At 40.6% G+C, this 16453-nt stretch overlaps 2 protein-coding genes across 2 annotated transcripts; both read right to left on the bottom strand.

The window, feature by feature from the left end:
• Positions 1–63: 63 nt before the first annotated feature.
• Positions 64–4490, bottom strand: LOC116256310 (O-fucosyltransferase 19). The gene is made up of 8 exons (XM_031632644.1): positions 3819–4490; positions 2700–2772; positions 2507–2577; positions 2325–2413; positions 1901–2033; positions 1587–1819; positions 1024–1500; positions 64–692 (listed from the first exon to the last, which is right to left on the bottom strand). The coding sequence occupies exons 1-8, from the start codon at positions 4221–4223 to the stop codon at positions 455–457; spliced, it is 1719 nt and encodes a 572-aa protein (XP_031488504.1). The 5' UTR covers positions 4224–4490; the 3' UTR covers positions 64–454.
• An 8058-nt stretch (positions 4491–12548) lies between these two features.
• On the bottom strand, positions 12549–16329 carry LOC116255408 (uncharacterized). The gene is made up of 7 exons (XM_031631209.2): positions 16031–16329; positions 15728–15928; positions 15474–15543; positions 14449–14780; positions 13887–14028; positions 13667–13792; positions 12549–13190 (listed from the first exon to the last, which is right to left on the bottom strand). The coding sequence occupies exons 1-7, from the start codon at positions 16059–16061 to the stop codon at positions 12806–12808; spliced, it is 1287 nt and encodes a 428-aa protein (XP_031487069.1). The 5' UTR covers positions 16062–16329; the 3' UTR covers positions 12549–12805.
• Positions 16330–16453: the final 124 nt, after the last annotated feature.

Raw genomic sequence — 16453 nt, 5'->3', positions numbered from 1 at the left:
CTCAGTACATCTTATTGCTTCTAAGTAGAAGGTTGAGAAGTACCAGCATCTCAGATCCGTGTATCTTTTTATTGAATGAGCACCTCTATTTAATCTGGCGTTTAATACATCACGAAATGTTACAAAAGAATGTAATTCAAGCTAATGTGCAAATATGTGCAACTTTTGCCGGCAGTTGTAGGCAATGAAGCAAAGCCTACACTATCAGGCTATCTGTCTTTGTTCCTTTAATACAAAAGAATGCTCCCAATTGCAGGGTTAAACTGCACGATCGAGCACGCCCTGCCAATTCTTCAAGCTTTGAGCAAATGGTTCTTTGAGCACCGAGGCCTTTTCAGCGGCACGGTAAAACGTCACTGATGCTCTAACTTCCACATCCTTCTGTGCATTAACTTTCCACAACAAGCTCGAAATATGGGATGCTCGAGAAAAACCACAACTTCTTGCTGAGGAACTATCTCTGCACTTGTTGCTCAACTATTTTCCGGCTATTCCGCGACTTGTCATTACATATGCAATCCGGATATGGATTAGCATAAAAACTGTCTTCATACCTTGGGAAGGATGAATTAGTTTGTCTTAGAGAAGGAGCTCCAATCCTGTTTGAATGTATTTCCTTAACCATGGATGAGAATTTCTCCCATGGTATCTCTCCCCGGTCATAACTGTCGGCCAATTTCACAAAACTTTGCCTGATCCAACAGAATGAACTCGTCAATCTTCATTGCTTGTGCAACCAATCATACTTTGTTTAAATGACACGAAAATTACAAATCAGAAAAAGAAAGTATAAAATTTTAAAGGTTGAGTTGATTAAGAAGAATCTTAAATGATGAAATATTTGATGCACTACCTGAAAACCTGATTATGTAAGATTTAATTTCTGAATTGCTAGTTTGTAAATTACTTTTTGACGCTTAAACTAAGGTTTCCAGCCCCATTTCAGCATCATCCAGATATACAAAGCACGTTTTCGGTTTGTATAATTCAAGATTGGTATTTGAACTGAGTGTCTGTTCTTACCTGTCTGGGTTGATAGTCTTGCGGAAGCCTTCAAATCTTCGGTGTCCCTGCACAGCTTTGGCCATGTTCCCGTCGTATGTGAAAACAAAAACATCACTTTCCAAGGCTAAGATGTAATCGAGGGCTGCAAGCCTATTTTGGAACGGCTTAAAAGGTCTCAATTCTTCCTCAGTTGCTAGCGTTGAATGCGTATATACATTTGGGTATTCGCTTCGGAGTGCAGCCATGCTCTGCTTTCCATAAATTTCACCTGCAACAATGTAGATGGTGGTTGAGGAAGGATAGCCCAGTGCCTTAAGAAAAAGAGCAGTTTCTCTTGGGGCCATAGGGCATCCTCCTTGAAGCCGCCTCTCCTCACCGTTAATCTCTTTCTCTTTCCAATGCTTCACACTGTATCTCATATCTTCCAGCTCCTTTGCTTCTTCTGCTGTCAGGTTGTGACTGCAACCAGTAAAGGCTAGCATGTCTTTCTCATATCTGAAAGAAAAACAACAGATTTCTTTTCAAGCGTTCGCTCTTCGCTATTGTATGGTTAGTTTCAAGTCACATGCAGCTAAGTGTACCTTAAGTGAAGAGCAATGTAGGGATCTCCATTACTTCTTAACCTGGATATCAGTTTCTGCGCAAGCTCTTCTATGTTGGGATTGAATTTAAGCGCTCTGTAATTTGCTCGGCATCTCAACCTCTGGATCCAACTAGCAAGGCCATTGTTTGCCAACCGAGAGTCTGTGTGCGTAAATTTTATCACCTTGTGTTGCTTTAGTAGAGATAGAATCTCACCTTGGTAATAGCTAGCCTGCCAGCAGAAGTAAGCTCATGAAGGATCAAGTGATAAGGAGAACTGCTTATACATGAAATGGCTCTGCAAATAACTCACCATGGACCAAGAAATTGGTGCTTTCAAATATGGTTCAATAGTCTGATACTCGGCAGGCAGAGCCTTGACGACCTCAATATCATCCTTCAGGACATTGGTGAAGTGCTCCGCATCAAATATATCTGAGAACTCACTGTAACAGGACTTCGAAGTTTGAGTTCATTCCATGTCCGAGATTCACATGCTATTTATCATGTGCAGAGTTTGAAAAAAAAAATTAAAAAGACTCCACATTGTGCAACAAGGCCACAGAACTAAATCATAAGGCCCAGTCCAAAATGATCTCCAATTTGGTGTCCGAGTCTTGATGGCAGGAGCTAGCACAGGACTTTCAACTGAGCATGCTTGAACAGCCTGATTCTCAGTTCTCTCTACTTAAGATGGAAAAAGGGAGTTTCCACTACCAAGAAACATATTTTTTTACCTTTGATCTGTCCAGAAGGATTCATGATCCAAATATGGGAGGACGAGTGTTGCATTCATGATTTTTGCAATTGCAACCATATCACAGATCTGAAGACCAATTCATCCAAATCAAAACCTTGAACAAACCCCAAAAAAATAAGGGAAAAAGAACAACAGGTTTTAAACCGATCCATAGCATACTCCTGTTCTCATTTGGTTCAGTCCACCATTTGCATGTACCATAAAATAACCGTTTGTGCTCGATCCTGTTCCTGCAAGATCATATAAGTAAAATAAGTTCCACCAAAACCTTTTCTTCACAGATAATGAGAATCTGATAATTTAAAAGTAATTAAAGAAGATAGAAGAAGAAGGTGGAGCATTTCATACATACTTCTCGAACTCTTGGGTCTCGAAATACATTGATAATAATTTTCACTGTCTGGCTTTGCCCAGATATCCTGCACCTGAATCATATATATCCGAAAACTGTAGTCAAATCCATCTGTCGGCAGGCTTGTAAAAGCATGTTGCATCTAAATTTTGCACTAGGGATGTTCATCACTGGGGCTGATGGTCCTCGTAATAGATAATAATACTGCTTTCTTGCAGGAAACATAATCTTTGAAGTAGAAAGAAGAGACCAACAACGTACAAATGCTATTGTACGAAACATGAAACATTTCAATAGCGAACTAAAAGATGGAGAGAGGCAAATTTCTTGAAGTGAAAATGCTAAGGAGACGAGCTACATCCTGTGATGTACATGCTAATAAAGTTGGTGCCATCGACCAGGATAAAAAACTGGTAGTAGAAATTGAGCGTTGGCATCGAACCGTTGACCACCTCATGAAGATATGTAGGCAAAGAAGATTTTAATATAAATCTACAAACGAGAAACGAGGCACACGAGCTCAGGAAGGAGATTGATATATCAAACACCACTTGTGTCAAGGACCAAAACTATAAGATTTAAAATGAAAACAGAAGATACTTTTAAACATTATCTCCAACATGCAAAACCGGTTTATATTACGCATGAAAGCTTCGACGCGTCCCTTCATGGACCCAACATTCAATCTGCTTGCTTCTGTGAGAACGAAGGAAACGCCTGAACCGCTGACTTGGCTCGAAGGACCAGGCTCGAAACCATCAGGTCCTGGCCTACACACATTTCCACAACCGATTCTACAGCCCGGTACACCAGAGACTCGGAGTGCAATAGAAAGCCGGGTGCAGCCACTTCGGGCGCCGTCGTCCATACGAAGAAACCAATTCCGAGCACACGGCCATGCAAGAAAAATTCGCGAACGAAAAAGAAAGTGGACGGAAAACTCAATTAAATCCACCGTCTCTGATACGAAGGTCACGCATTTCTCCACGCCATTAAGCCAAAGAGATTTTAGAAAAGTGAGAGAGAGAGAATTCTGATAAGCGACAAGAATAACGCAATCAACGCGTTCAAATCCATGACAGCTAACACGGTTTCTACGTGAAAGAGAGTGAGAGGTACCCCTGTGAGCTCTTCGCTCCTCGTCCCGCGCATCGACAACGTACGCTTGCTCTCGGATAGAGCCCTCTGAGCATTTCCGGCTTTTCCTCTCACGAGCGACCGCACCACCACTCGTCCGTGTGCATCGGGATCCTTCGCACCGGTAGCCGGCCTGGGGTCGAGGTCGAAAGACGAGATTTTGAAGAAGAACGACACCGCCAACAGCATCGTGAGCAAGGCGATGGCCTTCCTCCCGGCGTCCCTCATCCCAAGGGCTCGCCGAAGCGCGGCCTGCGACCGGCTGAGGGTGTCGCGATCGTCGACGTCAGGGGGCAGCGACCCGTCGGAGTGCCTCCGCCTCGTCCCCGACCCGCTCGTCGTCCTCGGGCTCGTTGCGCCCGTGCTGCTCCCTCCCGTCTCTGCCATTCGGCTTTCCGATCGGCGATTCGCCGGAGAAGCGGACACATGCACGGAAGAGGACAAAACAATTGGTGGGTAGTTTCTGTTTTCTCGTGCTCTAGAGGGGAAGCGGGGACAATCGAGACAGAAAACTTTGTGAGAGAGAGAGAGAGAGAGGACGTTCCTTATGAGAAAAGATCCCCGAGATCACAACCACACTTAAACACAACGCCAAATTTTTCTTCTTCTTCCTTCATTTTATTTATTTTTTCGGAACATCTATTCTATTCCTGTTCAAATCATGGGAAGAAAGGTGCTCCTACGGTGAAGGGACGTTTCCATTGGTCTTTTCGTTCGTTGGACTTTATAATTTTTTTAAATTACATTTTACTTCCAATCTCAGTTCAAACACTCGCCGACGGCAATCATGTCAAAATTCCCAAGCTGCCCTCACTAACTGTGAAAATTCACAAGCTTTGAAGTCTCTTCCCTTGAAGGACATTTAGGTAATCTTCTTCATTAGTTTCTTTTAATCTTATAACCACGTATCCATTATTGCCTAACATAGGTACGAATTCTTCTTATTCGGCCTCCGCCACACGTGGCCCACGAAAAAAGATACTGCAAATTTTCGATCATCAAATGGCCACCTATATATGTCAATCTGTCATCCCACACGGTTCATTTACTGCACACGAACCACAGCAAGAAAGTTCCTTTTAAATTGTTTGATGGGTTCACGGCAGCTGATGTTCATAACCATTTTCATTTTTCATCTGCAAAATATTGGAGGGGACAATTGATTTGCACGCACAAAAGAGAAGAAGTTACAAAAAAAAAAAGGTCAAAATAAGCACTTTAGCAAAACAGATACCATGGTAAGTTCTTCAATTCTTTGCGAAGAAGCCCAATTTCCTTTTAAGGTGTGTCAATCCACTTCCTTTAATATTAATTAGCATCCCTTTAACGCGTTTGCATTTATTCTTCTCAAGAGTGGTAAAGCCATGATAAGTCCTTTCTGTACATTTGGAAGTTAATCACGAATGAGTAGGCATTAAAAGCTTTCCAATTGACGTACAAGTTGCAATCAAATTATATATATGTAGGTACATGTGGAAAGAATATCAGGTTACTTATTTTATCTAAATAATAAATTCACTCTCCATATTAAATACGAATTTTATTTGGACAGTAATACCTTCACCACATTTACAGTCTAATTCCTTTTCACCTGATTAAAAAAAAAAAATCTTACGTCTTTTACATCAGAAAACTATACTTAAAAAAAAAATTATTTGTACTAGTCACATAGTAATTAGCACCTTTGCTTTTTACGTTCTATAAGCAAATGAGGAATTGCACCACGGTTTTTTACAATGAGAACTTTTAAAGAGGAGACCAAACAGCTCGCTGGTTTTCGTCCAGAATATTTTTGTATCAAAATGTCGGCAACCAATTGGGTCCCCAGGATGGATCCAGATATTCCCAATGGACATGGCAATATCTCTGAAAGTTGACTACTATTTATAGGTCATGATGTTATATCATCAAACACCATTCTTTTAATTTCTTGCCCGACACCTCGTGCGTTAATGAAACCATGGGCAACACTGGCTGATGAATGACACGAAATATGAATTTGCAGGTGTGTTCAGCGAGACGCATTTTCTGCAGTCCAACTACAGCATCCTGAATCTTTACGGCAAAATAAACATCTTCTGAGACCTGTTTACTGCCATTGGGGTTATTCTGTCATTGACTTCCATAAAGCAGGCCTGGAAATCCTTCTTTTAGCTGCAGAGATTCTAAATGAAGTCTAGTGGAATTTGGCAAGCAAATGATTTCGTATGCAGCTCCTTAATTTGGAGCTGTCGCTTAAGCCTAGTAGTTAGGAAACCCTTTTCTTCTGCCTTTGATTAGCGTCTCCGCGTTGTACAATATATTTTCAAGTTAATTTGCTCTTTTGTCGTACCCATCCCTAAACGACTACCCATTGACAAATTGTTCCTTGCCCAGTCGAGATTCACCGTTCCAGTTCTGATATTGAGATTTTTAACCCAAAAACAACTATTTTTGTTGGTTTCAGAATGGGGTAGGACCCTAAGATGTAGTGTTTTATGGTACCAAGAAGGGGAAAGGCCCTTTCTGCGCTCACTTTAGAATGGTCGCATACTAAAATTGAACAGCAGTTAAGACATCACAATCGCGTTCAACCACGCAATATATGGGCAAATTGATCCCCATTCATTGTGGGACATTCTGCCAACACCATTTTTTGTGGTTTTCCTCTCAAGAATTCTGATTTATTTACGTAGCAAGCACCTGCAAGTCTACCTTGCTCACGCCAAAGTGGGGCATGCTCAGGAATCCTTATGTTTCCATCAACTTGGCGACATTCACAAGTCAATTGGCTACATACATGAGTGCGCTCAGTTTGAACGATGCCAACTATTTGAAAACTGAAGTGTTTTGAGAGCAAAGCAGTTGGGAGATCCTTTTTATGAAGAACCATCTCTCTTGAATTTATCCATATTTGATTATTGATCTTGTAAGCATTTAGTCACTATTACCAATCGAAGTTGAGTTGACAATGAGGTGCCTCTTCCACTTTTCTATCTGTTTGGGGTACCCCGTACCTGTCTGCATTTCGTCTGGATATATAGCAGAACACTGATTTGTCTTAGTTCCCATATAGAATTTGACTTGACATTTATATTTTATTGTGTTGTTTACTTACTTGGCGTGAACACTTTGATTTCGAGATTCTTTAAATCATCTTTTCAAATAATTGTTTACTTACAGATTTAATTAGCAGTGCAAGGGGCTCCCCAAAGTCGCAAGGGGCTGGATGCCCATTTTTACAAAATTATTCCTTTTCTCTCACATGCAAGATCCAGCACTTTTTCGTTTTGGGCAATTTTTTTGTTGGTTCCCAATAGGATATCGAACTGAAATTTTGATTCAGTTAAGAAACTGCATGAAAATTTTCAATTAGTAACTAAATCCAATTTTCTTTGCCAGCCCCCATGTAAGCCTCGGCTAGATGATATCAAAAGCGGGATTGAAGGTATTAGATGACTGTTTTAGAAAAAGGCAGCATTTTCTTTTTGGCTAGCTTGCAGCTAAATAATAATAATAATAATAATAATTTGCTTGGTTTTGGTTTTGACTGTGGCCAATACTCATTTCAGCCATAAACCCTGAGCATTAGCTACAGTTACTACGAACTCCTGCAGCACAAGAAGCTAATGATAGTGAACCGTACTTCTCTATCGTTGCAGCGTGAAGTGAGAAAGAGAGGGATTACAGCATCCCAAGTGTCATGCATGAGGCTCCAATTGTATCCACCGATGGAGAACACAATGAACAAAAAAGTTTCCCGCAGCTTTCACCCTGGGCAGGAACCGTGGCTGAAGACGTTGTCGGAGCAACCATTGGTGGAAATGCATTACAAATTGGGCAACATGGTTTGACAAGCACAAACAAATCCAAAAGAGTTGGAAGTTACACTAGAAAGAGAGAAAAAGGGAGTCCATGAAATGGAAAGATGCATTAACACTGAAAAAGGGTGACCAACTCCAATTGGCAAAACAAAAGGAAGCAAGAGCATACAAGCGAGGAAGGGGGTGGGAGAGAGGCATTAGTGACAGATCATTTTACGGTTTGGTAAGAATTGTTGTTACTAAAAATAAAAGGCAGTGTACCACTGGAGTAATTAAAAAATATATATAGTAAATCTGCAATTTTTAATATCAATTTCTACCATTTAAAACTAAAGCACTTCTTTTGGTTCCTCATCCAAAATTCATTTTGGGATTTAAAGGAAGATGTGGTAAAACCATAGCCCTTTCTTGTTCATCGAACATCTACATCTGCCATGATTTTGGGCTACAATGGCATTTGATAATAAGAACATTGTGTTTTTAGAATACGTCACTGTAACAAATGACCCAAAAATACCATGCCCTTATTCTACGATACATAGTGTGATTGTGGATATTCTCAGATCAAACATTCGATGTAATCACAAATTTTTTTGGAATAAGAACACGGTGTGTCTATGAACAAATGTTTTGATGAAAAATTTATTCTCATTAACGTCTAATAAAGTTCAAAAATTAGTTCCATATAGCACAACTTTCTTATGCGCAATGGGCTTTGCTAGTCTTTTACAGCTTGATGATACAAACGGATTCATAGCTCTTAATGGGCCCAAGAGCTATACTGGGAGAGAAAGAAGGAAAAAGTTTTGCGAATCAAGAAAAGGAAGGGTCTTTCTTGTTTTCTTTTTCCCGGTTGAATTCGTGCTCGGTTCTCACAAACACTAACAAAAAATGGAAATCTTAAGCTTTAGATTAGTGACTTATTGGAAGTCGACCAAGTTGGTAACAAGAGATAAAGATTCGTAGAAAGCAGCCTCCAATCTAAAGTGAGAAGCAATCAAGCTGTTTTCTGAATATGTTCCCAGTGAACCTAAAAACGGATTTTCTTTGTTCTGGAACTATAGGATTGAAAAATATATAAAAATTTTATTTTGTAAATGAGATTCTGTGGGGGTTTGAAAACCCATTTTCTTAAGTTTGTCCGTTAATAAAGCATAACCTACGCCCATCAAAAATGTTATAATATTTTATTCACAATCAACTGAGATACTTCTAGGACATTAGAAAAAGCTCGGGAACAATCATGTTTAATTTGGTGAAAATGCTGCTTTATATTTCTCTTGATGGCTGGCGCAACGGTCGGTGGTGAGGGCGAGTCGTTTCCGTTTTGAATTCCTGTGGCATACACCCTAGGGAAGTCATTTATGTAAGTTGAAACACATTGAGGACGGCATTCCGAGTCACCGAAAGCAAACCCTATACCTTAGGCGTGAGTGTCCAATAAATTTTTTTATGTCGTTAAATATCTGGGTCAATAATATCGGCCATGTCTGAAATTTTTGAGAGTTGGATACACTGTGAGCCTGTGATCGGCACGACAGGCGATGATGAATGGTGGTTCGGCACACTGATGGCAAGATGGGTGACCGTAAACGGCGATGGCAAGACCGGCAGGCGGCGATAATGGCTTGAGCATGAGTTTGGGTTTTAATGTTGGGTTGGGTTTGAGTATGGAATTAGATTTAAACTATGATTGTGGTTCAAGTTTGGATTTGGATTAGATTTCTCTTGTTTCTATTTTGTTTGCCATCGCCCGTGTGTGATGGTGGCTGGCAGCCATCTCCACCTTCATTTGTGTTCGTACGTCGCTTCCTATTAGGATTTCTTTATAGTCCATGCGCGGGGGGTTTTGGTTTGAAGTTGTTGCTGTATTTGGTTGGGCATTGGGTCTGCTACAGCTTTCGATTAGTCTGCCGCTCGGGTCCCTGCTGGTTCTGCCGTGGGTTCGATTAGTCTGCCGCTCGGGTCCCTGCTGGTTCTGCCGTGGGTTCGATTAGTCTGCCGCTCGGGTCCCTGCTGGTTCTGCCGTGGGTCGCAGCTTAGGTTGTTCCTGCTGGGCCTTTCACCTTGGGTCGCCCTTAGGTTAGGTTGCTGCTGGGTCTATTTCTTGAATGTATGCGAGGCATTGACGTTGGCGAGGCCTACTCGATCTGGTTGACATGTGAAGCAGCTTGACATGCATGCCCATTTTTTGTGGACGTGATAAAAGGTCAACCATGATATGTACAATATATCACAATTTTCACAAATAAAAAAGTCATGTTTCTACGTCGCAGACCCAAGATCCTTTTTTTTTTTTTTTTCTTGTTATCGTTGTTATTGATTATTATATGAGACTTTTACAAAAACACGATCAACTTTTAAAGGAATACTGAAAACAAACTTAAATTTGAATATATTGACTGCCTAAAGGACTCGTAAAAGAGGCAGTTAACTAGCGAAAGAAGTTAGAATATAAAATATAAACTACCGTTAATAAACTTATTTTTTTCTCTTGTATAATCGGAGCGAATAAAATAAAAAAAAACCATCCCTTAGATTTAAAGATTTCTCGACGTAGTCCATGCCAATATAAACTACCATCAATATGCTTAGCTTTTCTCTGACATTTTGGGTCAGGCCATGCCAATATAAACTAGACGAGTACTAATTGTGTGTCACAAAGTCATGGTCCGTCGCTCTTGCAGAAAAGGTAGCAAAAGTGTACATGACGCGGGTGCGCAAGGTACGTGGAAGGAGTTCAGGGTTCAGATCCAAGTATTCTTCTCGACTCATGTCATTTTGAAAAACTACAGTTCATTGTTCGATCCTTAGTAACCAAAACACGATGAGCACTCGTCTGCAGGTCGAACCTATGCAACTTGAATCATGATATATTTCCACCTGCTCGTGCGTCAACCATTTGCCCATGTGAAGAAACGTTCCTGCTGTTTGAATTCTTCCTACAAAATTTCATGGAGACAATGTGTTCATTTTGCTTATCTCAAAAACAACGTTCGTCCTCTACAACGGATCCGTACTTCACGCCAACAACAGTTTGCCCAACCGGACGGTAGGTCCGCTCAGTATCGCTGTATGCTTAATTTGAGCAACAGTTCAAGACCGAAAGTTCAAGAATAGCGTATGCTTATGATCCCCTGTTTGCCAAAAAAAAATTAAGTAAAAGAACAGATGTTATATTAGGTGTCTTAGTGGTATGTCTGTATAGCGGTGTGCCTGTGGGTATGTTGGTTGTAGTGGGATACGGTCATGGTCTGATTTAGCTTAGCTTGACATGGATGTGGCACGGTTAGGCCTATATTTCTCTACCAATCTCACCTTATTTTTCTTTAGCAAAGGCACTCAGTACACTATAGAACTTGAACTTCTATATTATCTAATGCATTTTTGTGGTAGCAGAAGCACCCCTTAGATCTTTATCTCTTGACCTTCTTTAACCTAAGATCCTCAAGATTTGAAATCCATGCCGTCTTCTTTCCATTTATAGTTGTATCAAATCCTTTCACAATGCAAAAAGTTAAACGAGAATATCAACTGTTGATCTTAGGTCTGACCTAGGATCCTTAGTGTGATGAACCATTGAGTTTCCTGTACATCTTTTGTCACGTTGAGAAAAGAATGCCCTCTCAGATCCATGAATCCAAAATCTGTAGTCAAAACACCTCCTGAAGGTTTCAAGTCCATTATTTCCCTGTCCAGCTGAAAGGGGTCTTTGTTGGCCATCTAAGGGGAACCATATCATACCACTCATTTGTATTCTCACTTACACTCCAAATCAAATGACATTAAAAAAGGCATCTTAGTTCTGCACCCTTAAAAACTAAAATACGTACTCATCTTAGTTCCACAGTTTCTCTAACAATTGGGCCAACTTTAAGGTGAGCCGGAGGTCGGTCCTTTGGTCCTCGAATCCAAGGACCTCTTGTTCCATCTTTCAGATTTAAGAAGGGGCTATCTGACGTCGTGCACAATAATGAACGATAGGGCTATACTACTTTCCATCTTGGGCAGAAACGTAGGTCGCCAAAAATAATTGCTCTCCACAAAGTGGTCAATCCTGCTAGTACTAAACGCCTATATCTGGAGCAGACGTAGAGTAAGATCATATGCAAACTAAGTACAAAATAAACAAAAACAATATAGCAGTCTCATATTGAGCTTATATTTTTGGCAGGTGAAACTAGAACTTGAAAAGCAAGTGGAAGATCAATGCATCAAATAAAGTTCAACCTTCTACTGATGGGGTCGATCTGGTTATTTAAGAAGCTCATAGGAGATTTTTATTTGTATTCTGTAAATGGCAGATTATAATTAGGACATGTAAAAAGTCATCAATTAACCATATATCTCATATGAAAAACAGTGCCCAATTAGATCCAGCATTACTGAGCTGGTCCAAACTGATTCTTTACAGAGACTGAAGAAAACAACATATTGGTGTGCTCAGATGCAGAGTACTTCCTGTTTTCCGATGCATATCTTGTACTTAACCAATGCATCTCTTTCATAAGATTTATCGGGGTTAAGCATGATCTTAGGTTGACAACCTGACATGCAAGTCTAGCTATGCAATACAGATCATTGGAATAATAGACTCAATGACATAGTAATTTGGTCAATGTAAAACTCAAGTGTCACTGTGGCACAGTCGTCGAGGATTTTTTGCTAAATGCAAGAAGGTGATGCTTTTATGCATATTTCTGTTAGCAGATCTGTTTGACGAATAGAAGATGTTTTCAGCCAAAAAGAGCCTAACACCATTATGTGAACATGGTTTTCATGAATGGAAGTTCCTGGAAGTTAATGCATCAATTTGCATGTGCATGTAAGTTTATTTGCATATATTATTATATTTCTATATCACAGAATGATCTCAACACACTCCTGTTAGCTTCAACATTAAACAAAATGATTCAGCAAACACCGACATATGACTCCTCATTAGGATCCTCTCCACATGCAGAACAAAGTAGACCAAACCACAATAGTGTTTGAGTGATTTGAGTGAAATGCATCTCACATAAGCAGTTTATCAGAATACACTGAGTTATTTCACAACGCATATAACAGAAATCTGAATGTTGAAGAACATCACTGGCACAAAGACATCAATATACAAGCTCAAAGTATTGAAAGAGTTGCCCTGCTGGTTCAGTAACGTGAAAATTAAGAGAAGCTTAACCAATTCAAGCATGGACAAAGCCCCCAGCAGCACCGTGAAGGATAATCCTTGATGTACACTTCATTGCTGAGCCCTATAATATAAAAGGTGAAGGATCTGTCCCTATGTGACATAACAACGCGAGTAACAGGGACAACGCTGATAATGTGTCTTTCGCCTACAACTCTTGCAGTTGGTGGAACTGGAGACCTATCTGCGATCACCTCAGAAGAGAACTTATTAAGGAGAAAAGAGTCGGCAAAAAAAGCAGGAGTGCAATGGTATGCCTGTGTATTGCACAACTGTGCACCTTTAGCTCTGTGAAACACCTCATCAGGAACTGAAGCAGCACCACGGCTAGCACTAACTTTCCTAGTCACAAGTGTTCTCCTTCACAAAGAACCAGGATGTCACAACAATTGCCATGAAGTTGATTGCTTATAGATGAATTTCTTGCATATGATACCCATGCTGGTGTAAAGCTACTCAAGTAAATGCAGCGGAAGTGGAACACATTTCACAAGATCACAAGAACAATGAATGCAGATGACTGGGAAGGAAGTTGCTTTGCATGAATTCTGAAGTCATTGTCCTTAAAGATGAGTACCATACCACCAAGGATGAAATCTCTTGGACCAAATAGATGTCTTGCAAGTAGAACAATTTGCAGTTGTGTCATCGCATAGAAAAATGTAGGTCTACGGAACTACAATGGAATCGAACTTGGGTTTAAGCAAGAGAGCATAACGTCACGTCACAGTAAGAAAACAAATCCTGGCATTGACTTGAAACCTCGAACACAGATAGGTGAGTGAACTACAAAAGCCTGGAGACCATACTAGAAAGTTAAAGATAAGCATACTCACCATGTAACCAGTGCTATACTGGATGTAAGCAGAGAGCCTTCTCCACTGCACATCTGACATTTGATCAATCCATGAGATCCACATGCAGCACATCGAAGCTTACCTTTTCCAGCACAATTTGAACACCTGTTACAAATGGAGGATAAGGAAAATAACATGGCTGAGAACAACAAGTGGTTCCATATAATTAGAGTAAGCATTCCAAAGAGAAGGTACACACAGTGTGTCTGATCCATCACTATGAGCAATCAAACCCCTTCCATGACAAACTGAACATGATATCATCTGGTTTTCCTTGTAAAAACCAGGTTCTTGGCCTACATTGCATGTGGGACAAGCAATCTCTCCACGGCCTGAACATCCTGCAATTGCCCGTTCAAGTAAATGTTTCAGTGCTCACAAGCTAAACTTATTGATGCTTAAACATGCAAAAGGAATCAACTCAATAACCAGGAGGAGTAAAAGCTAGGGGACCAAAATAAAACAATACATTGTCCTAAAATCAAAGTATGACCATGCAAATATGCAATTGCTTGTGAAAAATATCACTCAAATCGTCCTAGTTATTCATCATAGTGATGATATGTTTTTCTATTAACCAGAGTTTAAGTTCGTTAAATACATTGTATCTGGCGAGATGTGGATGTCAAGTTTTAATATATTAACCAACAAATAATCACAGCAAAATGCTATACAATGACATCAAAGGAACCATGGACAGGGTAGCAACAGATATGAATGAACAGTGCAATACCTCAATTAGGTAAAGAAAGCATCCTCACCTGAGCATTTTTCCATTACTTCAGAATGTGGAATTTTGGCTTCTGACCGAACATGTGGGATGAATAAAGCTGGGAATAGATGCCTGAGATCTAGTTCCCACAATCCTAGTTCAGGCCCATTTTCCTTTCCATCAATCTTACTACCAGCATATGGTGCAGTCCTCCGAATAGCTTCTCTCTCTTCAATAAATGTTTCTAATGTTCCAACATAAACATTGCAATCTTCCACCCTAACTATTTTCCACCTCCGAGCAGGAAGACTTCCCCAACAACACCTATGCCCCACATGATCAATCAACAGCTCCCTGATGTCCAGCTCATCCAGGGCTTGCCTTTAGGAGATACAGTTGGTTGACATGAAGGGATTAACAAAAAGAACATCATTATATCAAAGAAAAAGCATGAGCATATCATTAAAAGAAAAATGAATAGTAATAAACAAGAAAGATATGAAGACAGATAATGAAACCACGTAATACAACAAGAGAATATAAAGAATCTGCAAAAATTTGGTCTTCACAGAGACCCTTCAAATCCAGCAACTTCCACTCTACTACGTCACTCAAGAAAAAAAAAATCACAAACGGTGAACCCTTGGTGACCACAAGGACAGACTGCATCCAACCGGATTAAGATTCCATACTTTTGGCCAAGATGCACGTCTATTCATCTTTTCTGTTACCATCTAACCAAATTCACATAAACACAAATTTGTAATACTGTAAGGCGCCCATGTCATTTTTAATATTGGATTTTGAAACAGGTGATTTTTCGAAAACCAACTTCTAGTCTCCTCTAAAATATTCCACATGATTACAAATTGGAGTTAAAGAACAATGAGAAACTCAGCAAACTAATTCCAATGGTAACGCAAGGTCAAAGACAAGCGCAAAATTAAGGTTAAAGTACAATGAGCAACGCAGCAAACAAACTAATTCCAATGGCAACATAAGGTCAAAGAACAATGAGAATTTCGGGATACCATCACAAATATTAGTTAAGTTGATCTCAAAATTGCCTCTCACCTTCCAATCACAGGTGGAACACTACTACCAACGGGATCTCCTGCGGTCGCACCAACACCAGCTGGTTGCTCTATAACAAACAATTCAACCAAAGACGGATCTTCACTCGTCACGTCAATTATCAAATTTCCATTGAATGAAACAGAAGCCATAACCACAAATGCCTGACACGCTACATCAGTACACAGCAAAACCGAGTCCCCCAGATCATAATTTCCACGAAAAAGAAAGGAGGTAAGGCATTAACCGTCTACCTGCGACGACGACATCCGGCTTAGGGTAAGGAAGCAAAGGAGGACTAATGGGTGTGCAAGGGTCGTTATGGGCAGCCGATCGGATCTCTTCGATGCTAACGTCTGTACCTACAAAGTTAGCCCTCTGGAGCAATGAGTTGACTCTCCCAATTGATTGGTATACTCCCCAACTCTTCTTCTTGTTCGTCTCACTTGATTCACCTAGAGAAAGAGAGAGAGAGAAAGTGTGTGAATTTTTAGGCACAGGATATCTCAATAACAAAATTGAGAGAACGTCGAGGAGTAGATGAGGCAAATTGGTACCCGAGAGAAGTGGCTGCTCCATTGCTTCCATGAGAGAGAGAGAGAGAGAGAGAGAGGGTCGACGTCTTACTGGGACGATCTTGAGAGCTTGCGCTCTGTATCTATAGTTGGAGAATGCATGTGCCGTTGCCAGCTATGCGGCCCTTGTACAAGTCAAAATCACCACCACCGTATCTAGTTGGTTCTTCTATGTTACCGTGTCGCATGTCCTGGGCTTTCACTTTTCAGTCTACTTAGAGCCTTGGCGATGGTGGGAAGGCGAATCAATGGACGGCTCAAAGGAAACTGGAGCAAAGTTTTGCTCAAAGGAAACTGGAGCAAAGTTTTGCTCAAAGGAAACTGGAGCAAAGTTTTGCTCCCATACTTGCGGTTGAGAACGACAGTTACAGAAGACGTTGATGGCGAAACTGCCCTTGGACACCT

Source organism: Nymphaea colorata, chromosome 6 (assembly GCF_008831285.2).
Source record: "Nymphaea colorata isolate Beijing-Zhang1983 chromosome 6, ASM883128v2, whole genome shotgun sequence".
Classification (NCBI taxonomy): Eukaryota; Viridiplantae; Streptophyta; class Magnoliopsida; order Nymphaeales; family Nymphaeaceae; genus Nymphaea; species Nymphaea colorata.
Note: the sequence above shows the minus strand (reverse complement) of the source record. Positions and strands in the feature narration are given on the sequence as shown.